Source organism: Lepidochelys olivacea, assembly GCF_965140295.1.
Source record: "Lepidochelys olivacea isolate rLepOli2 genome assembly, chromosome: 5".
NCBI classification, from domain to species: domain Eukaryota; kingdom Metazoa; phylum Chordata; order Testudines; family Cheloniidae; genus Lepidochelys; species Lepidochelys olivacea.
Window position 1 is genome coordinate 42996270 of NC_140415.1, and position 24162 is coordinate 43020431.

The 24162-nt window shown below is 43.1% G+C and overlaps 1 protein-coding gene across 1 annotated transcript in view; it reads right to left on the reverse strand.

The window, feature by feature from the left end:
- Window positions 1–19523: 19523 nt before the first annotated feature.
- LOC311521343 (interleukin-6 receptor subunit beta-like) overlaps window positions 19524–24162 on the reverse strand; it is a gene marked incomplete at its 5' end in the record, with an annotated part of 40768 nt that continues 36129 nt past the window's right edge. The window contains 2 exons of the mRNA XM_084629624.1: window positions 19524–20089; window positions 22427–22494. Of these exons, the coding sequence (XP_084485750.1) occupies window positions 19598–20089; window positions 22427–22494 (560 nt within the window). The 3' untranslated portion in view covers window positions 19524–19597. The remainder of the gene's footprint in view (window positions 20090–22426; window positions 22495–24162) is intronic.

Genomic DNA, 24162 nt, shown 5'->3' on the forward strand with positions numbered 1-24162 from the left:
GGCACTGATGGTAGATCCCCCTCACTATAAAACAGGAGGCATTTTCCACAAGGGTGGTAGGTCTCTGCAGTGCCCTCCCAGGCTGATCTGAAATAGCCTGTTGATTTTCAGGACATTCTGTAAGGTCTGTTTGTTTCACTGGGCCTTTAGGATTGGTAGAGGATTGAGGCATTGTCTGTGGCAGAGTATGATATGGTATCCACCACACACTTGCCCTGAAGAGGTTAATGGAGGCCAGATGGGCCTATTAGGCTGAGAGGAAAGCCCTAATTAGGGGAAGCTCACCCCTGCAGGGACAGGCAGGGCTTCTGTAAAGCCAGGGAACTGAGAGAGGAAGGGGGCTTCAGGGAGGTAGCCTGTAGTTACCCCCTGAGGAGAGGGAAGAGGGTTTGAAGCTGGTACAGCCAGAGGAGGGGGAGAGTAGGAAGCAGGCCAGGGAGTGAGCAGCAAGGTTGGGGACTGAACAGACCTTGGCTGTGTGTTGTTAGGGATCCCTGGGCTGGAACCCAGGTAGAGGGTGGGCCTAGGTTCTCCTAGCAGCAACTGAAGGAGTGGCACCTCAGGCGGTGAATGGGAAGACTGCCTAGGGTTGCTGAAGGAAAGACTGTGATACGGCTTGGAAAGAGAGAACGCTGAGTGACCTGGCCAGAGGGCTGAGTCATGAAGAAGATGTTGTGGTTTCTGGAATGAGAGAGGGTCTGCGGACCAAAGAGAGAGATGGAGTCATGGCATGTAACCGCAAGATGGGGTGTCGACCTGATGAGCTAATCTGCAGAGCTAGTAGGAGGAGGCGTCAAACTAGTGGTGAGTGGAGAACCCAGTCACACAAGGATTAATATTTGACTATGAGCTGCTGCTTGATAGAATACATGGTTGGTTGATTTGAACTGTGGTTTTGTTTTTAAATGGCTGCCAGTACACTCAGAGCCTGGGTATAGGTAGATACTTTATTTTCTTTTGATTTAGAACAACAAAAAGTTTGTACTCATGTAAATCATTTAGGCCTTACTCAGTCCTTGAGGCAATGGGAGTTTTGCCTGAGTAAGGATTAAATAAGGACCATAGGATTTTATTCCACTTGAACCACGCTAGACGTCCTGCTATATGGAGTACTCTGTGATAATAAGCAGTGCTCTGGCACACAGGCATCAGAACTAGTTCCAAAGCTGCCAGATGTTGGGTGCATTGCAAAGGCAGCATACTTAAGCCAGAGGACAGAGGGTAAAGAGAGCTTTGTGTTTCTGTCTTCCATACTTCTCCTGATGATTGGAGTGGTTGGAGCAGCCTTCTGCTGCCTGTGTGCCAGTCAATGCTTTCTCGTCTTTCAAATCCTGCCTTCAGATGCACTTTTTTTTTTTTTTTTTTTTTAAACCTTCCAATGGTACCTACCAATATACAAAAAATAAAACTTTAACTATCAAGATCTGAGGCCTAAACAATTCACTTTCTATAGCAATAAATACTACCCCACCAAAGCAACATTCCTTACCTTTTACATATGTTTTTTTCTTCCCACTCACCCCCATCCCTATATGCCAGGATCCCAGTTCATATTTTGGTCCAAATTAAACTAGTCACAATATGTCACCTATAATGCTACATAGAAAATAAACAATGGTAGTAGCTAGTAAAACTTCTGGTGGACTATAGAGAGCGCTATGGTCAGCGCAAAGGTCACAACTACACTAGGCCTTTGAGGAGACCTAAAAAAGAATTTGGGGGGGAAGCAACTAAATGTAAAATGACCAAAAGGTGCTCAGTTAATATGGCTATAAGCACAATTATTAAAAGAATTAGACTGACAGAAGCACAAACAGCCAACTCTGATTTTGAGCTATTTTCTGACCTCACTCTTATTCTCAGCATCTGAATAGTTTATACATGATTGATGGAAATACAAACATTTTTCTGCAAACAATGGATTTGTTGCTAAATCTTATCGTTTTCATCCAGTACACGCATCCATATGTCACATCAGTTTCAACATAATCTTGCTGCAATCTCAGTGTTACAATTGGAGAGTGTGAGAGACCCAGTGCAACTGGACCTGACAAGATGAACCTTGTAATTAAATACCTGCAACTGCATTTAGCAACAAGGTACTTAGTTGCACACACTTTTATGACTACAGTGAATAATACTGTGCAAGGGTAAATAATTCAACTCTGTATGTTTTATGGGTACTGCCAGGCACACTTTGTTCAACACCTCATAGCAAAAACTCTATGCTGCTAATACACTATTATTTACATATATATTACTGACCTGGTGGCCTGTTGCTGTGTTTTTGCTAACATTGCAATAGACTGATTACACACCAGGCTAAATGTAGTAAGGGGCTATTGAAATTATCTGTTGTAGTTTGCAGTCATTTTAATATGTTTCTACAATATACGATTATCGAAAATGGCAAGCTTAGAATATTAAGAATACGTGGCTTAATTGTTTGCAATTGCTTCAGTACTGCCTGTTGGTGGCAGGGTGATCCTTTTAGTCTTTTCATTTTGCATATTTATTTCTGTGTGTCCTGATAAGGTACCTATTATTATTTTATTTAATAATTTTTAAAAATCCCTCTAACACTTCTTTTCAGCCTATTCTCTGCCTCAGTCAGGGGTGCTGGAACAATTCGTATAATGGGGGTGCTTACAGCCATTGAACCAAACTGCAAACCTTGTATATGATGGAAACCACTTCAAGCCAGAGGTGCAGCAGCACCCCTAGTTCCAGCACCAATGGCCTCAATTGCAAATGCCTTGGAACCAAGTTTTCATGAGAGGGGGGGAAAAGTGATTAGACAGATGGTTTGCTGAGTCAAAAAGGAAAAACCTGACTGCTGTATGTGTATAATTGTCTTGAATCCCCCAACAGTCTCTACTCATCCATGACCACAGAACAGCTTGGCCAACAATAAGTCAGACTTAGCATTTGTTTTTGTATTTTTACCTAAGGTTTCCAATCTATGTTTGAAAAACTGCTAAATTCCTTTTCTCTTTGCTGCTCCAAATTTCTCAAAAGAGCAAGACAGGTTTTCCATTTTCCATTTAAGAAGGAGCACTTCTGACAGGCTAATAAAACTCTGTCACAGTTTCACTCTCGACCAGGTTCTGTTTTAGACTGTGTGGTATTTATGATTGATGTCAGGCTCTATTTTGAGGTGAATGAGGCTCTGTGTTGTGAATATGTGGGCATGGTACTAACTGGCTCAAGACAACAATGTGGCCAAAAAGAGAGAGAGAGAGAGGAGGTTATATAGAAAGAGTTATTTTGGGCCTATTATGGGGGGATGTGAAGTTGAGGACTGGAGTTAGACGAGCTCTACCACGTTTTATTTCAAATCTTGTTTTGGTGGAGAGAATTGGGATAATTTAAAGCTGCAATTTACTAATTTTCATATATGTGAGTTGACTGTGAAATTCACAGGAATGACAGCTGTGGAAACCACAGTCCTTTAGTTACTCAGAACAGGAAGAGGAGAACCACTCACACTGCTGTCTTCCTCAAATCGCACCAGCAATATGCAGCCCACTCCTTAGTCTTTCCATTTAGCACTAATAGAAGTTAAACATTAAATGGAAACCACCCTCTGGCTTTGAAGAGCCACATTCCATAACAAAGTATTTGTAAAATGTGTAAAAAGCAGTACTAGAGGCTGATTACAAGCCCTTAGTATCAAGATCGTTCACTTCTATTCCCTTGCCTGTCCCCTTGCAGAATTATTTTTGTTCATCAATATCACTTGTGTAGCTTTAGTTACCTGTACTACAGACGCATGACCTTGTTTAAAAGACCACCGCACACATTTAGTAACATAGCAACTGCCAGAGTGGAGCAGATTGTCTTGTCTAGGCCTCATCTCTGGCGAGTAGAACGTCATACACATTTTAAACGAAGGCATTTTCTTTTCCATGCTGAATACCCAAAGCCCTACGTCATCAGTTTTACCCTTTCTCACCCAGCATGAAGAAGACTTGAAATTCTTTATTGAAAATGTATATATGAAAAGCACTGTATACGAGCTAGGTAGTATTCTTATGGTGGAATACTAGGGCCAAGTTGGGACTAATCTCAAGAAGTGATCTTTCCAAGCACTTTCAACATAAGGGTGCCCACCTACAGCTGTCACGTCCTCCTTAGTAAAACGGACCACAATACACACAATTTAACAAACAAAAGAGGTAGTGGTGGAGGTGGGACTAGACATCTGGAATTGCTGACTCTGTTTTTGTACACAGCAAAAGATCATGTATATGTGGGGGAGAAGCTTTCAAAATTAGTTTTGCGTTTGCCGTGTTCAACAAAACACTGTGCCGCCATCTCGCCATTACAGCTGTGCAAATTTAGACCCATGGCAGGGCCAAAAAGTGAAACAATTATCAAGTTGGTATAAATTAAGGCTGTGAAGCCTTCAGAGGCTTATTTAAATCTAATAAGTGTTTCGTAATGTTTGAATTAAGAGGAAATTACAAGGCTCAGACAAGTGTGGAAGCTTCATAGGACTAGCGATTACTTTGCGGACTTTATAGCAGAATAAATTCTAACTAAAGACTGGATTAAACAAATGAAATTGAAATGCTCTAAAAGGGAGTTTGAAAGTTAAATGCATTTACAACATAATGGCAATAACAACTTTGCCCATAACCTTTTATAGCTTGCAGGTAATTTTCAACAAGCTGATTTTATATTCCTACTGATAATTACTCAGCATGTTCAATTTCCCTTTACTTACAGACGCTGTAGCTATTTTAAAAACTTTAGTTCACAGAGGTCAAAGTTCACAGAGGAATTTTGCCTGATCTCACATCTTCAACCTTGATCATTTAAACACATCCTCTTAATTATGGAATTATATTCATACTAAAGCTGGGCCCGAGCTGCAAATTTCAGCTCCAAACTTTCCCAAAGGGCAAGTTTGGGACACTCATATCCCTGGTTAGTATTGTAGTTGCTGGCAGCTGCCAGCAACATACAGCTGGACTGGCACTTCGGAAAGCTTCCTTTTTTTGGCAGCATCTGCACATGTACATCCAATACCAGGTCTTTTGCAGAAGTTTGGGTCATTAGTACAGGTGGAAAGGTATGTAGTATAAGATTCGGTAGACCTGCCAAAAAGGGGCACTTTCATGAACAGCTACTCAATGAAAAGTCTCCATTTTGAGGCAGCAGGAACCAGTTAAAATCAGGCAAATGTACCACAAAATTGTGGCCGGGAACTGCACTGGCAAATGAATTAAGTGAACAACCGCACAATGCACTTGTCCAGGTTGTATGGGAACTGAAAATGCAATTTATTCAACTTTTCAACCTACAGTTCCCTATATTAACTTAAATGATCTTGTTCATTTTTTTGAGCTCCTTGGGATAATGACTGGCTGAATGTTTGTCTCCTATGCAGAGTTAAGCATGTTGTTATTCAGCAAATAATACTAAATTAGAGTTGCCTATCACTGTCACAAATATTGCAACTGCATGCAATATCTTTGGGAACCATACTGTAATCAAGTTTATAAATGGTTTATATATCACTGAGCCAGGGACTGTATGCAACTCCAGTCAGGGGGTGGGAGACTAAGCGGTGGAGGATTACTAAGGTGAATCATTCAGGCTGTAAACCCCAGAGGGAGATACCACCTCCTCAGGAGGCTTGTATAGACTGGTTCAAACTGGATTTTCCAGAGACCAATAAAGAAAGGGCTTTTGGCATTTAACCTGACTCAGGGCCTTCTTTCTAATCCAGCAAACAGACAAGGGGCCCCAAACCTTGAGGAAGGGTTGAAAAGTAGGGCTGTCAAACAATTAACAAAATTAATCTTGCAATTAATAGAATGCCATTTATTTAAATAGTTTTGAATATTTTCTACATTTTCAAATATGATTTAAATTACAACACAGAGTACAAAGTGTACAGTGCTCACTTTATATTTATTTTTGATTACGAATATTTGCACTATAAAAACACAAGAAATAGTATTTTTAATTCACCTAATACAAGTACTGTAGTGCAATCTCCTTATGAAAGTTGAACTTATGAAGGTAGATTTATGTACAAAAAGTCACTACATTCAAAAATAAAACAATGTAAAACTTTAGAACCTACTAGCCCACTCAGTCTTACTTCAGCCAATTGCTCAGACAAACAAGTTTGGTTCCAGTTTGCAGGAGATAATGCTGCCCACTTCTTGTTTACAATGTCACCTGAAAGTGAGAACGGGGGTTCGCATGGCACTGTTGTAGCTGGAGTCATAAGATATTTATGTGCCAGATGTGCTAAAGATTCATATGTCCCATCATGCTTCAGTCACCATTCCAGAGGACATGTGTCCTTGCTGATGACTGATTCTGCTCGATAACGATTCAAAGAAGAGCTGACTGACGCATATTCATTTTCATCATCTGAGTCAGATGCCACCAGCAGAAGGTTGATCATCTTTTTTGATGGTTTGGGTTCTGTAGTTTCTGCATCTGATTGTTGTTCTTTTAAGACTTCTGAAAGCATGCTCCACACCTCATTCCTCTCAGATTTTGGATGGCACTTCAGATTCTTAAACCTTGGGTTGAGAGCTGTAGCTATCTTTAGAAATCTCACATTGGTACCTTCTTTGTTTTTTTTTGTCAAATCTGCTGTGAAAGTGTTCTTAAAATGAACATGTGCTGGGTCATCATCTGAGACGTCCATAACATGAAATGTATGGCTGAATGTGCGTAAAACAGAACAGGAAACATACAATTCTCCCTCAAGGAGTTGAGTCACAAATTTAATTAACGCTTTTTTTTAAGCAGCAGCATCAGCATGGAACATGTCCTCTGAAATGGTGGCTGAAGCATGAAGGGGCATACGAATGTTTAGCATATCTGGCACGTAAATACCTTGCGATGCCGGCTACAAAAGTGCCATGAGGATGCCTGTTCTCACTTTCAGGTGACATTGTAAAGAAGAAACAGGCAGCAGTATCTCCCTTAAATGTAAACAAACTTGTTTCTCTTTGCAATTGGCTGAACAAGCAGTAGGACTGAGTGGACTTGTAGGCTCTAAAGTTTTACATTGTTTTATTTTTGAATGAAATTATTTAACAAAAAAATCTACATTTGTAAGTTACACTTTCACAATAGAGAGATTGCACTTCAGTATTTCTATGAGGTGAATTGAAAAATACTATTTCTTTTGTTTATCATTTTTACAGTGCACATATTTGATAAAAAATAAAGTGAGCACTGTACGCTTTGTATTCTGTGTTGTAATAGAAATCAATATATTCGAAAATGTAGAAAGACATGCGAAAATATTAAATTTCAGTGGGTATTCTATTGTTTAACAGTGCGATTAATCGCAATTAATTTTTTTGTTAATTGTGTGTTATTAATATTAATCGACAATGCTATTAAAAAGACTTTGGCCTGCTAGGACCCCATCAGCCTGATGGGTGAGCTCTGGTAAGGTTTTAGCATGCATACCAGAACTTTTATTTTTTATATGTATTTTTTGTAATTCTTTAACTTGAGAATAAAGATGCTTGCTGCGAAAGAGCTGTGTGGTAACTTGTAATTGCTGGCAATAGGCTGTTCATAGCCTTCAGGGAGAAAACAAAGCACAGGTGCTGGCCTTGAGGCTTGCTGGAAATACCACTGTGTAATGTAGAGAACTGTGCAGCCTTAAAACCCCAGCCACGAGGGAGCGAGACATAGACCTGTGCCTACGAGAGGTGATGGCTGGGAGCCGGAAAGCTTAAGTGAGTGTCCTTGAAGGCCCACAGAGGGGGAATACAGGTGCAGTTATCCTGAAACTGCAACAGTCACCACGTCATAACATCAGAGCCACACATTCAATATAAACTGAAGAATCAGGAGAGAAAAATGAGAGGAAATGCATCACCAAGAGTGTATGTGTTACATTAAAATAATGCCATTGTCCATGCAATTACACAGTGGAGTCTTCACTTCTCTGTGTATCCTTCCGTTGTGAGGTCTATGGCAGTGTTTCTCGACAGAGGGTGGTCATGAAAGCCAATTGTAGGGTGAGCAGTGCTGAAAATGTTGTTACAATTTAAAGCAAAGAAAATCTTGGTCCCTATTTCCACACAATCTTATCTTTCAAAATCAACCTCTTGAAACACACATGCAAATAAATTATATAGGCTTAGCATAGTTGTCATTCATACACTTTTTAGTCTAAATTTTATAGTAAATGTAAGGGGGGATTGAGAAAGTTTTGATTTTTGAAGTGGGGGGGGGTCATCAAGCTGAAAAGGTTGAGGAAACACTGGGATGGTCAATTTTTCCAGTAGTTGTAAAAACATTCAGTTACACTACCAAGCCCCAGGAGCCATGCTGCAGAGTGATCATGTTGGCTATACAAAGTTAAAACAACAAATAGATTCTAGGTCTCCTGTGATCCAAGAAATGATGCAGTCTCAAACCCCAAAGAATTGTTACACCCACTTTAAAGTAGCCTTTTTCTCTTTCACATTGTGGAGCCCTCCTTCCACAGATCAGCGGAAGCATGAAGGGGCCAGTTCTACTGTAATAAGCTCTAATTGTTTGGTGGTGGGGGAGAGAGGAGACCTGGCTGAAAACCTGGGTTGGCTAGACTCTCAACCTTTCAGGGGTCTAATTTGTCTTGTGTACCCTAAGTTTCACCTGACTTAAAAACTATTTGCTTACAAAATCAGACAAATTGAAAAATTGCTTGCTTTTACCATATTGTAAAATAAATTGATTTTGAATATAAATATTGTACTTACATTTCAGCGAATAGTATATAGAGCAGTATGGACATAAGAATAGCCATACTGGGTCAGATCAAAGGTCCATCCAGCCCAGTATCCTGTCTATCGACAGTGGCCAATGCCACATGCCCCAGAGGGAGTGAACTTAACAGGTAACGATCTAGTGATCTCTCTCCTGCCATCCATCTCCACCCTCTAACAAACAGAGGCTAGGGACACCATTCCTTACCCATCCTGGCTAATAGCCATTAATGGGCTTAACCTCCATGAATTTATCCAGTTCTCTTTTAAACCTGGTTATAGTCCTAGCCTTCACAACCTCCTCAGGCAAGGAGTTCCACAGGTTGACTGTGCGCTAAGTGAAGAAGAACTTCCTTTTATTTGTTTTAAACCTGCTGCCCATTAATTTCATTTGGTGGACCATAGTTCTTATATTATGGGAACAAGTAAATAACTTTTCCTTATTCACTTTCTCCACACCACTCATGATTTTATATACCTCTATCATATCCTCCCTTTAGTCTCCTCTTTTCCAAGATGAAAAGTCCTAGCCTCTTTAATCTCTCCTCACATGGGACCCGTTCCAAACCCCTAATTATTTTACTTGCCCTTTTCTGAACCTTTTCTAATGCCAGTATTTCTTTTTTGAGATGAGGGGACCACATCTGTACGCAGTATTCAAGATGTGGGCATACCATGGATTTATATAAGGGCAATAAGACAGTCTCCATCTTATTTTCTATCCCTCTTTTAATGATTACTAACATCCTGTTTGCTTTTTTGACTGCCGCTGCACACTGCATGGACGTCTTCAGAGAACTATCCATGATGTCTCAAAGATTAGTTGTAGCTAAATCTTTCTCCTGATTAGTTGTAGCTAAATTAGACTCCATCATATTGTATGTATAGTTGGGGTACTTTTTTCCAATGTGCATTACTTTACATTTATCCACATTAAATTTCATTTGCCATTTTGTTGCCCAATCACTTAGTTTGGTGAGATCTTTTTGAAGTTCTTCACAGTCTGCTTTGGTCTTAACTAACTTGAGCAGTTTAGTATCATCTGCAAACTTTGCCACCTCACTGTTCACCTCTTTCTCCAGATCATTTATGAATAAGTTGAAGACGATTGGTCCCAGGACTGACCCTTGGGGAACACCACTCCATTCTGAAAATTTACCATTTATTCCTACCCTTTGTTCCCTGTCTTTTAATCAGCTCTCAATCCATGAAAGGATCTTCCCTCTAATCCCACGACAATTTAATTTACATAAGAGCCTTTGGTGAGGGACCTTGTCAAAGGCTTTCTGAAAATCTAAGTACACTATCTCCACTGGATCCCCCTTGTCCACATGTTTGTTGACCCACTCAAAGAACTCTAATAGATTAGTAAAACATGATCTCCCTTTACAGAAACCATGTTGACTTTTGCACAACAATTTATGTTCTTCGATGGGGCTGACAATTTTATTCTTTACTATTGTTTCAGCTAATTTGCCCAGTACTGAAGTTAGACTTACCGGTCTGTAATTGCCAGGATCACCTCTGGAGCCCCTTCTTAAATATTGGCGTTACGTTAGCTATCTTCCAGTCATTGGGTACAGTAGCTGATTTAAAGGACAGGTTACAAACCATAGGTAACAGTTCCACAATTTCACATTTGAGTTCTTTCAGAACTCTTGGGTGAATGCCATCTGGTCCCGGTGACTTGTTAAGTTTCTCAATTAATTCCAAAACCTCCTCTAGTGATACTTAAATCTGTGACAATTCCTCAGATTTGTCACCTACAAAAGACGGCTCAGGTTTGAGAATCTCCCTAACGTCTTCAGCCGTGAAGACTGAAGCAAAGAATTCATTTAGTTTCTCTGTGATGACTTTATCATCTTTAAGTGCTCCTTTTGTATCTCGATTGTCCGGGACCCCACTGGTTGTTTAGCAGGCTTCCTGCTTCTGATGTACTTAAAAAACATTTTGTTATTACCTTTTGAGTTTTTGGCTAGCTGTTCTTCAAACTCCTTTTTGGCTTTTCTTATTACATTTTTACATTTAATTTGGCATTGTTTATGCTCCTTTCTATTTACCTCACTAAGATTTGACTTCCACTTTTTAAAAGATGCCTTTTTATCTCTGACTGCTTCTTTTACATGGTTGTTAAGCCACTGTGGCTCTTTTACTGTGTTTTTTAATTTGGGGTATACATTTAAGTTGAGCCTCTATTATGGTATCTTTGAAAAGTGTCCATAAACAAGTCATTGTATGAAATTTTAGATTATACGGACTTTGCTAGTGCTTTTTATGTAGCCTGTTGTAAAACTAGGCCAATATCTAGATGAGTTGATGTACCCCTACATGTACCCCTGGTTGAGAACCAGAGGGCTAGAGGACTGGAAGGAAATCCCACTCCTTGTTGCCAGCCAGCCAGCCTGCCCCTCTCCCCATTGGAGAACAGGAATGCCACTCCAGAGCAGGAGCTCCACACTGCCCAAGTGGAGACAAGAGATTAACCAGGTGGCCTGTGACTAGCTGTGAGCCAACTGGCTGACACAGAAATGGGGGTGTAGAGGGGATGGAGGTGTGATCACACGCTGCTGCTGGAGGGAGTAGGGCCAAACATAGCCTGACTCAGGCCTAGGGGATCAACCTAGGAGTGAGGATGTAGCTGGGCTGAATGTGCAGACCCAGGAGTCCTGACCAGCATGGGGTTCATGGAGACGCCTGTCAGGCAACACAGTCGAGACTGGGATTCACCCCTTCAAGCTTGCATCACCCCCAGGTACCAGTTCCCAGCTGAAGTGTATCCTGTTTGGAACAAGGTGACTGGTGTTGGGGGACCATTTGGACTCTTAATTGGCTTCGGCAGTATATTGAGGCAGTGGGGATGCAATACGTTGTGTTACTGCTCGGTGGGAGGTGTCAGGGGGGAGGGGGGCCAAATAGTTCCTGGTTCTCATTAAGTTGTCGTTTCTGCCCTGGTAAAAGTGTTTTGTAGCTGAGTGCAGTATTTATTTCTGGATTTAATTCCTGCCTCCCCAGAGGTATGGTAGGGAACCAGGAGTTCACGCATAGTGGGTGGGCAAGCAGGCTTCTTTCATGTATGTGACTTGGGCTCCATTTAGTGAACCCAGAGTTCCCCCCCTTCCCAATCTCACATCCCCCACATATATTGTTACTTACACCTGCACTTTGATTGTAGATATGGGGATGAGTATGATTGATATAGCACCCCAGATACAAGTCTGGTCTCTCCATATGAATAATATGACTTGCTTCAGGGGAAGACTTCCTAAAACGAACTGTATTCTGAAACCCTGCCATGAACAGTCCAGAATATTATTGTTACATGCCTTCATAATGTGCTCATTGCCACAGTACTAGAGCACAGTTAACATAATTTAGATAAAAGAAATATACTTCCCCAAAGTAGGATGCCAATATCAATGCCACTCAGCCCAAGCTAGGCAAACCAACTGCATAAAATAGGGTAACACAAGCTTGGAAACCAATGTCTGGCACTTGTAGAAGCTTTAAACAAGGCAGTGCATTTTGAAGAGCTTTCTAGCTATGACCTGGTTTGGGTTCAGAGTGACTTCCAATCGGCCCATGGACCCGAGGTGAGGGACCAATACAGAGTGCACCTTTCTTCCAGTCCCCCATACCTCCTTTATGAAGACAGCTGAAGTATTTCTTCAAGTACAGATGCCATGGTAGAGCTGAGTGAGAGGTGGTCTTTGAGATAAACAAAGCCTAGACCATTCTGGAATTTATAGACTGTAACTAATATCTAGAATTTCACGCAGATGTGAACTGGTAGCCAGCATAGAGTACCAAAACTTGGTGTGTTAACATCTTGCCAAAATACCATATACCAAAGCTGAGCAGCCATGTTTCTCACTAGCTGAATGCCACATGGTCTTTGAGGGAGCCAGATAGAGAGCTGTTGTAGTCTGGCCTTAAAGTAAAATGAAAGCATGGATAAATGTAGCTAGGTCTGCACATGAAGGAAAGGTGTGCAATCTCTAAGATGAAAGAATGTGGTTTTGGTCATTTGTGTCTGGGTATCCAAAAACAAAGATTAGTCCATCAAGGACCTAAGACTGTAAATCACTTTGACAATCTGCAGCCAAATGCCCTCACTTGAAAGTGCATGTGATCACTAATTGCCAGTTCCTCCAAATGTTAGCCTCTAGATCACCTCTACTAGCTAGAGTCCATCTAGGACCCTATCCGCTACAAGGAGCTTGTTAAGCAAGAAAACACAGTCCTATTCAAGCCTGATGTAGAGATGAGTAATCAGCATAGTGATAATTACTTTAGTCCATGAAACTCTTACAGTTTACTTTTCTGGCTTCATACATATTTTGCTTCTCCCTTTCAGAGAGTGAGATTTTGGCAACTGTTGTTCTTCCCAGAGTGTGCTGTTGTGTTAATTTAAATGGAATAAGTAGAGTCCCATATAGTCAAACATGACCCTGTCACTTTAGAACACTAAACAGTTAAACACGGTTGGGGGTTTGAGTACAACGGCTTTGGCCTGCTTAGTCATATTGCAAACACACCATTATTTTTTTAAACGTTTTATTAAAGATACAGAAAAAGTATAGTTTCTATCTCTGGTGCTGATTTTTACTTGCAACCTTGCTGCTAGAGACACATGAGTCAGCACGTCATTTTGCACTCTGAGACCTGGCAAACCTAACACTGGTACAGCAGGTTAAGGCTTTTGGCTGGCTTTCTGGTCACAGGGTTCACAGTAATGTTACAAAAGATGCAGTGTTGGATATAATGCAAGATGCATATCCTTATTAGACAGAAGGCAAAAGGAGAAAAATAGGAAAGGAAAAAACATAAGACAGTGAAGGAAACAGACACAGAAAGGAGGAGGTGACTGGAGTCTTGCATCCAGGTGGTGTTTAGGATTGAGCCAGAGCTAGTTGAGGCAGTGATGTTACTTGGTTCCCTCTCTCTGGCCTCATCTCATAGGAAAACATCTTTCCAGACCAGGATGATGTAAGCCCAGTGATTTCATGATGGAGATGAACTCTATGCATGATTTCATAAATTTTTAATTTTTTTAATCTTGATTCTCCAACATGGTGAGAGAAGACATTTCCTCCGCTGCATCCCCACTAACTCCTTCTATAGATGTAGAAGCAGACCAGATGCATTTTCATATGTGTTTTAAATTCTTGAAGAAGAAGTAAAGATGTTTCTTCTTCGAGTACTTGTTCATGTCAATTCCAATCAGGTGTGCGCACATCGTTTGCACAACAGCCAGAAGATTTTTCCCCTAGCAGTATTTGTAGGGTTGGCCTGGGTGCCCCCTAGAGTCACACCTTCATGGTGCCCAGTATAGGGCCCTACCAACCTGACCCCCCCCCCCGCCCTCCCAGTTCTTTCTTACCGCTGGTGACGGCTAGTTGGAACTTCTGTCACTCTTACTTCTGAAAGCTTCCCTAACACTGGGGCATGTGTCCATTGCCAGAGTTCAAATCATGTGAAGTTTGTGGTAAATTGATGCCAAAGAGTGACCCGCACACTTCTTGTTTGAAGTGCCTTGGCAAGAGTCACCAAAAGGACAAGTGCCGCATTTTTAAGGGGTTTCGGCCAAGGAACCTCAAGGATTGCGAGCAGAGACTCAGAATTCTCCTCATGGAGGGAGCCCTCCTCCCACAGTCCGACCCCTGGTTGGTGGAGCCCTTGCCAAGCACCGCATCCTCTGTGTGCAGTGCACCGGCATCAAGAAAGGAGGCTAAGGACTCCCGGCACCAACACAGTGCCAAACATAAGCAGGCACCAATCTTCTGGCAGGCACCAATCTTTGTCCCCGGTGCCCCAGAAGAAAAAGAGGCAGGAGAGGGGACGCTCTCCCTCTCCTAAGCCTAAGGAGCTAGCGGCAGGGAGGCCTCAGTCCATGCAGCCTACTTTGGGCCCGGCACCTCCCTGAAACTTGTTGACTTCTGCCCAGCAAGGGGTCCAGTCGAGTCTGGCCCACTACTGTTCTCCAGACCGCCATGGCCAGCACATTCAACTCCCCTCCACTCCAGAGACTTTTGAGGCGGTGCAGGACCTTATTCGCCTGATTGCACCGCCTTCTCCAAGGAGGGCTGAGTCACCAGTCATAACCTGGCCTCCTATTCCATTTAGGGGCAAGCCGGAGTTGATGACACACTGCTCCCCATCTCTGCTGTGCCACTTCCCAGTGCGGGCTGCCCACATGTGGGGACTGCACCAATCCCAAGAGGCTTGGTGCTGCTCATGGGCACCACCCAGTACCACTCCTCCGTGGTCTTCCTTTTTGGAGACCTCGGAGTCTGAGGCAGAGTCCTATCATTCACATAGGTCAAGCAGCAGGAGGTCTAGATCTCGGTGGCGTGGCCACCTCAATGGCAACCACCAGTTCAGTGGCCCTTTTGGACTCCCTGGGCCTATCATCAAGCCCAGGGTCAGAGCCAGGTGTCAAGATCCAGGTCGGCAAAGGTCATGTCACAGCAGCTGGCACTGGAGACAATGCTGATACCTCCGCCTGCTGCTCAGGCCCCGGCGCTGGCAACCATCCCAGCACCAGTGACCTCCTTGACACTGACCTCCTCGGCACCAGCAGCCCAATGAACAACGTGACCCTCTTGGTGCCGAGGGAAGTTACCAAGGCCATATGCTGGTGCTCTCATCTTCCTCAGATGAGGTGGTTGCGGGCACTTCGATAGCCCCGGCCTTGGAAGATAACAGGGTCCTGCAACAGTTGCTGCACAGGGTGGCCCAGAACCCGGGGATCCAGGCAGAGGAACTGGAAGAGGATGCTGATCCCATGGTGGACATCCTCTCCCCCTCTAGGCCCTCACGTATTGCACTGCCATTAATCAAAACTATAAATGAGACCACAAAAGCTTTGTGGCAGACTTCGGCCTCTTTGCCCCCTACAGCTAAGAGAAATGAGAGATGCTATTTCGTCCCCTCAAAGAGATGTGAGCATCTCTATACTCCTCCTCTGCCCAACTCTTTGGTGGTGGATGCTGCAAAGGGAGTATCGGGGGTTTCAGGAATCCTCCCCAAAAAATCAGGAGGTGAAAAAGGTGGACTTGTTCGGGAGAAAAGTCTACACCACCGGTGGTTTGCAGCTCCGCATTTCAAACCAGCAGGCCATCATTAGTAGGTACTTCTTTAACACCTGCAGAGCATTGGTCAAGTTTGCCACGCTATTACCACCAGACTCCTGCTCCCAATTTAATGCCTTGTGGAGGAAGGCAAACTCATTTCTAGGGCCTCCTTGTAGGCAGCTTTTGACTGTGCTGGTGCGGCTGCCCGGACCATGACTACAGGGATGGTCATGAGAAGCTTATTTCCTAATACCGAAAGCCAAAGGTGGGCTCAGGCCCATCCTAGACCTGTGAGGGCTCAACAAGTTCGTGAAGAAGCTCAAGTTCCACATGGTCTCTTTGGCCTCCATCATCCCTTCATTGGATCCAGGAGACTGGTATGCTGCCCTTGACTTGAAGGACACATACTTTCACATAGCAATAACTCTGTCCCACAGAAAATACCTCAGGTTTGTGGTGAATGACACCCACTACCAGTTCACAGTCCTTCCATTCAATCTGTTGAACCGGACAGAGCTCTCTTGCTCAGACCTGGTTAGACAAGTCCTCCTTGGCAGTAGGAAACCTTCCACCAGAGCTACCTACCTTGCCAAGTGGAAGAGATTTTCAATCTGGTCGGCGCAGCACCGTTTGTCCCCAATGCTCGCCTCCATGCCACTCATATTAGACTATCTCCTCCATCTCAAGCAGCAGGGGCTGTCCATGCCATCAATAAGGGTTCACTTGGCTGCCATCTCTGCCTTCCATCCAGGCTCAGAGGGCTGGTCAATCTTTGTCAACCCTATGGTCAGTCGTTTCCTCAAAGGTCTCGACAGACTCTATCTGCAAGTCAGGCAGCCAGTCCCGGCCTGGGACCTCAACCTGATCCTTTCCAGACTGATGGTACCACCTTTTGAACTGCTAGCGACATGCTCCCTCCTCTACCTCTCGTACAAGGTGGTGTTTCTGGTAGTGATAACCTCAGCCAGGAGGGTGTCTGAGCTCAAGGCCCTAACATGAGAGCCCTCTTACACCATGTTCTACAAGGACAAGGTTCAGCTCAGGCCACATCCAGCTATCCTACCAAAGGTTGTTTCCCAGTTTCACATCAACCAGAACATCTTCCTCCCAGTGTTCTATCCTATGGTGCACTCGAGTAGCAGGGAGCAAAGGCTTCATTATTTGGATGTCTCCAGAGTGCTAGCCCTTTACGTCAAAAGAACAAAACCATTCCGGAAGTCCATTCAACAATTTGTGGCAGACAGAATGAAGGGTCTTCCAGTCTCTTCTCAATGAATTTTGTCATGGATCACGTCCTGCATCCGAGAGTGCTACAACCTGGCAGGAGTGCCTGCCCCTCCGATCACTAGGGTGCACCAGGGTGCAGGCCTGTTCAGTGGCTTTCCTGGCTCAGGTTCCTACCCAGGAAATATGCTGGGCAATGACATGATCCTCCATACACACTTTATGCTATTACCCAGCAGGCCAGAGACAATGGGGCCTTCGGTAGAGCGGTACTCCAATCAGTGCACAACTCCAACCCCGCCATCTGAATTTGGGCTTGTGATTCACCTGATTGGAATTGACATGAACAAGCACGCGAAGAAGTTAGTCACCTTCTCATAACTGTTGTTCTTTGAGATGTTGTTCACGTCCATTCCAATACCCACCCTCCTACCCCTCTGTCAGAGTACCCAGCATAAAGTAACTGAGCGGGGGTCTGGTCAGCAGGGCCCTATATTGGGCGCCATGAATGTGCAACTCCAGGGGACACCCAGGCTGACCCTACAGATACTGCTAAGGGAAAAATCTTCTGGTTGTCATGCCTGTGGTACACATGCACCTGATTGGAATGGACATGAACAACACGTCTCTAAGAACAACAGTTACAAGAAGGTTTCAGAGTAACAGCCGTGTTAGTCTGTATTCGCAAAAAAGAAAAGGAGTACTTGTGGCACCTTAGAGACTAACCAATTTATTTGAGCATGAGCTTTCGTGAGCTACAGCTCACTTCATCAGATGCATACCGTGGAAACTGCAGCAGACTTTATATATATACAGAGAATATGAAACAATACCTCCTCCCACCCCACTGTCCTGCTGGTAATAGCTTATCTAAAGTGATCATCAGGTGGGCCATTTCCAGCACAAATCCAGGTTTTCTCACCCTCCACCCCCCCACAGAAATTCACTCTCCTGCTGGTGATAGCCCATCCAAAGTGACAACTCTTTACACAATGTGCATGATAATCAAGTCTGACTATTTCCTGCACAAATCCAGGTTTTCTCACATCCCCCCACCCCCATTTTATATAAAGCTGGAAATCATAGCGCCTGTTGCAGGTTTAACTACCACCCTTCACTTAAGAGAACTGTAAAAGACAGTTAAACAAGCTCAAAACAAAGGAACAAGCAGGTCAGCTCAGGAACATACAATCTAGGTGGAAGGACTGTGGTGTGTGTGTGTGTGAGTAAGTAAACAAACTCAGGACAGAGAGAGACATAGCATGGTGTGGCCCTGGAAGAAGCTACAGAGGTGTTTTGGGTTGGGGTTATGGGCTGAAAGAAAGGATGCTGTTTTCTGTTGTTGTTTCTTCTTTTGTTTGGGGAAACTGGACTTTGTACATTCTGTATACATAAACAAAGAAATTGCATCAAAGAAATACCTGCCTCTATTTTATTTTCACTTCCTAGTGGAAACAACCCACAGGGCCTTGAACTTGGATTTGCTGCTTGGGTGAAAAGGCGGTGCACACCCATAATAGCACCACTACTTCAGGATGTAAGGTGCTGTATCAATGTGAAGTGCTGAACTCAGGGGAATCATTTCCTCCTCCTCGGAGTTTGGCTAGGTTGTCTAGGAAATACTCCCACTCTTGCAGAAAGTGTCACAGGGTCTCCGGTGGCCACGAGGGCTTGTTTTTCTTCTCATCCTAAAGATGCCACCTCTATCAGCGAAACATCTGCCTTGGGGGTTGATATATCATTGACTCAAAGAGTCTGGCTCGTTAACATCACTTACAGTAACCACTTAGGTTTTCATTGAAGATGTCTTATCCATATACTGAGCAAATTCTGTGCCTGGCTTGTGAGAGCCAAGACTATCAGAGCCCAGTGTGATATGGCTGAAAACTTGCTCTCCCGCTTTTGAGGATTTCCTGTACCCTTCTCAATGACCAAACACACAAGCTGATCAGGAACATCTCTTGGAAGGAATGAACAGGAAGTTTGTTGAGAAAGTTGCCACACTGCCCCAAAATGCAAAAGACAGACAAGTTGGTTGGATTCCTTTCCAACAGATTGAAGGGCTTTGTTAACCAGCTCTGAAAATCGGATCTTCGTTGTCTCAAATTGGTCATCCAAAATTAAACACCACTTTTGGAGATTTTGACTTGCTTACAGCAAACAAATAACAAGGCTGGGACTAGAGTCAAGGGTTCGTGTCTACCAGTGCTGCAGCTGAGTCACTAGACCACATTGCATTTACTACAGTAACACTGACAAATTATCAGGCTCAAAGTAGCAAGGAGCCATATCCAGCTAGAAATCTTTGGTGGACCCAAACTGGAGCTTTGTCCATGTCATGACTGCAAAACTTAGTTGAGTATGATTTGTGGTAAGAGCAAGGGCCTGAAATGGCTAATGTAACTATACGCACAAACTACTTTATCTGTGAAACTTATTAAAGCAAAGAAGAATCAACATTCACAGAATCACCATCCTAAAATATTGTAACTGCTCCAATCAAACATCAAAGGTTTTGGGACTTGCTTCTATGTCACGGGGAGGCACTGAGAGACCTCAGCTCAAACTGGCTTCTTCCATCAGTGTTGGTCCAGTTGGTGTAAACACCACCTGGTTCTGTTTCACATAGTCTTGAGGAGTAAACAGTGTGCGTTGCTCCACTTTTCCTGGCCTGTTGTTCAGTTTCCCCTCCATGTGAGGATGGACAGCCCGCGGAAGGAGATTCAGTGCCAGACTTAGCATGGCTTTCTGACTGAATTCCATGCTGGTGTAATCACTTAGGAGAGGTGCCCTCATGCTAGAGCTGACTCTTTCTTTTTCGGTTGCAATTGCTTTTTCAGGGATTTTCAAAAGACTTGGACAGGTGTCTGGGCTACCACCAGCACTTTCAGAGTGGCCTGCATCACACTCACTGTTGTCTTCTGTGTCCTCAATAAAGGGCTGCAGCTTCAAAGAAGCCTTTGAATCCTCTTCTATCACATGAAGGCTGGTAGTATCATTGTCTGTTTGTGTTTGAAGCAATAGCCTTGAAGTGGGTCCCTGGCTAGCCTACAAACAAAATGAAATGGAAAGAAAAAAATAATTGCATGTTTCTGCACATAGTGTAAACTTTTATGATATTGAAATAAATAATTTACTAATACTAAGCAATAGAAAAACAAAGTCAGGAAATGGGAAGCCTGGCCGCAGCTATTACTTTCTTGTTTAATTGAGCTGGCCAAGCTATTTTATTTACTCTTTAAATTCCATTTACAATGTGCATTGGTATGAGAAACTTAATTAGGGAAATAAATATTTCTGCCCAAGAGGACCATATTCTCCATCCCTTCATTGTTAAAGTGAGGTGAGGTAGGTAACACATAAGTAATGAAATGTAAACTGCAGGATGTTCTGTGCAGGGCCCTATAACTATTGATCTGTGTGATTCACATGTTGATATCAACATTTAACCGGTTGAATTGAACAGTGCAATTCTGCCTAATTACCCTTTGATATCAACGTCCATCTGCAGTGCCTTCTAGTCGCTTCACTATCACTTTGGTCTAGGTAAAGATTGTGTTGAAAGCTTTTGTATATTTTGGCTGGCTAAACTGCAGAGCAGTGTGTGATGTAAAGCCAGGTACTACCCGCTTAGAAATGTGTGTGTCCTGTTAGAGCCATACAAACTATCACAAAACACATAGAATGGAAAGGTTTTTTATAGTCCATAAATAGCATCTTTCCTTTCTGGTGACACTGCTTTGGTTTTTCCATTATCTATCTTAAATTACAGACTGGATGTCATGTTCTCTGACCCACCAGTAACTGCTTCAATCTTCACTTATTTTAAGTGGAGCAGGTGCATTCTAGCATTGATGACCTGAGAAATGATCAAGACTTTATTGTATTTCATTCATTCTTTCTGACTCCCATTCATGAGCTGGAGAATGACTGCCTGCTTCATAGCAGAAGCCATCCTCTAGCGGTCTAAGGAACAAAACTTTCCGATGGTTACGTTACCCCATAATTGTCCCTTAAAGTGATTCTGGCACCTTGCTCTGAAGAATGTGGTATAGGCACTATTGGAGATTGGCTACTGGATTTCCTGGATTGCTGGTCCAATCAGTTATGGAAGTTCCTGTGTTCCTAATCTTTGCATGCTCTATATTGGTGAGGTACTTATGACTACTGCAGCTATTAGAAAGTTCAGTGATTTAATTCAGTAATTCCTAGAATTTTTCTTAGATTGTGATATCTGGTATCCCATCTGAGTTTGCAGGGGAAATTTGCAGTAGGTACTTTTGATCATATGCTTGATCTCCTTTATTTCTTCTAGGAATTTACTACTGATTTACTTGACTGTGTTCGTTCTTGACTTGAAGAAATTTTGTGAGCGCTCTGACTATAGTGAAATTCCCTGAGGGAATCAGCTTCTATTTAACAACTTCACAATGCTCACTGGTGTATGTGGGTGCATCTATCACATTTCATGAGCCTTTGCTAATGTCAGGTTACCACTAGGTAATGTCTCCAAAAGTAGCTGCCTTGTTCTGCTGCCTACTCATTCTGAGCTATGTTTTCCCCCAAAAGCCTTTATGCTTCATCTGTTAACCATTATTTCTATTTCTGCCATGTTATCAGCACAGCAATATTTCTTACAGTATCAGTTTAACTGACTTGATTTCTTTCCACAGCTTCTCTCTCTGCTGTGTGTGTACAGTAACATTATGGCCACATACCAGCTATGTATTTTTCCCTCCAAGTACCTATTTTGGAGTGACATTCTAGGATGGAGAACTTCGCTATACAAGTCTTCCATCTTGCAGATGGAAATCACAACACCTTGCACCTGTGTGCTGGATACTTTGGGTTTCTTACATATGGGCAAATGTGCGCTTTGCACACACGATCTGATTCTTTTGGACAGCTGTGTCCGTTGGAGCCACACATGTGCCCTGTATGACCTTGGATGCAATTATGTGGACCCAAAACAAATTTTTTTCCAGAACTGCCAGTGAACTGAAAAATCAGTTATTGATGCAGCTCTAGTCCCTGATCAACTTATCTTAAAATGACCTCTTCTGACCATAGGCCTCTTTGCCAGCAACTTGAACAAGAAATGTCACATGCTTTTTGTCCTGAGGAGACATGTGAGCCCAGGCTCCCTTTTGGCTGTATTTATGAGTCAGTGGGACAGAAACCTGTAGGATGCCTTACCACAGAATTCCCTTAATTTCGAGAGTCCTGAGTAAAATAAGATAGGTCAAAGCCTTGTTAATACTGATAGCACCAGGATGGGTGTGTCAGTTTTGGTACTCTGGCAGATACATCTATTGATTAAACTGCCCTTCACTCTTTCATATCTTCTGGATGCTGATTTCACAGAATCACTGTCTGCTCCTAAACCTGGTCCATCATTTCTCTACCTAACAGCATGGAGGCTCGCTGATTAAGTTCCACAGCCAGGAATTGTTCTGCATTTTGAAGCAGAGCAGAAACGTTAACATATAAAACCAGGTGGAAATGATTTTTGCTTTGGGTTGCTCAGGGTCAATGTTCCGGATCATTTTATTGTCGTTGAAACATTCAGGACTTTCAACCAGCTCAATTTAGGAGTCATTCGACAATATCAACCTGTTTCCCCGTCATTCAGGTTCACACAGTATTTTTTCACCTGACTGTTTCTGAAGGGCCTGATCCATGTGTTTCTACCCGTTAAAGAATTTTCCCTCCCTGGGAACTAAATGTGGTATCTCGGCACTAATGGAACATCCCTTTTTGAGCCTATGGCATCATATCATCTTTCTATTATGACAGCATTTTGGGTAGTTAGTATCTCTGCTGAAAGGGTGAGCCAGATTCAATCAAGTGTTTAATGGTAGGACCACCTTATATACAAAACCCAGGTGATTCTTGGACCTCTCCCAAAACTCTTATCCAACGTAGTCTCAAACTTACTTTTAAATCAATACATACACTTACCAGTATTCTTTCTGCCTGGGAAGCAATGCTCCATACATTTGTTCTGAGAGCTTTCTCCTACCTCAGTAGAGCAAAAATCTTTGAGTCACCATGGCTATTTATAGAGTTTGGGGACAGCTTTTGAGAGCAGGCTCTTTTGACCCAGAGCTTCTCACAATGGGCATCTGATTGTATTAAGGTCTTCTATGAACTACATACGTTAGCTGCTGCTTCTCAAATTAAAGCACACTTTACTAGGTCTCAAGGAACCTTCCTGATATGTTTTAGAAGTATCCCTCTATCAGATTTTCATGGCATCAACTTGGAATTCAATACATATTTTTACTTAGTGGCAGGTTCTAGACTGGATGCCCATTTGGCAGTGTGGTCCTAAGCCTTTATGTAGATAGAACATAGAACATGTCCACATGGCTGCCGTGATTGGTCCTCCTGTTTTGCTACTGTGGAGTCCTGTGGTCTTAAACTGTGTCCACACTGGAAAGAAAAACCTGTGGTATCAAGTCTCAAAGCCTGGGTCAGTTAACTTGGGCTTGTGGGGCTTGGGCTGCAAATAGCAGTACAGACATTCCTGCTTGGGCTGGAGCCCAGGCTTTGAAACCTGGCAGATGGAAGGAGGAAGGGGAGGGAGAGGTTACAGGTTACAGCCCGAGTGGGAACGTCTTACTGCTATTTTTAGCCCCTAAGACCAAGCCCTGCAAGCCCAAGTCAAGTGATCTGAGTTCTGAGATTCAGTGCCATGGATTTTCCTTTGCAGTGCAGAAATACCCCAAGTGCCTTCATTAATACATAATCCTGTGGGATGGTTGTGCCCACTCCTCCCTTTATGCCCTGGGTGGGGTGGGCAAGAGTAACCAGGGTGAATGTGTGGCCCCAGCAGACCTTGCTGGCCAAAATAATCTGATTTTGTGCTCATGGGGCCTATGTGCACCTACAGTGGGGTCCATGTGGCTAAAACATCTTACTGAACCTGGCGTAAGTAATCGTTCTTTCTAAATTCAACAATCCAAATATTTTAATTTTATTTTTGCTAAATGTCACTAACTGTCAGGGAAAGCGTGGGACCCTTACTGAATGGGGGAGGCAACTAGTGACAGATGTGGAAAAACCTGAAGTATTCAATGCTTTTTTTGCCTTGGTCTTCAAAGATAAGGTCAGCTCCC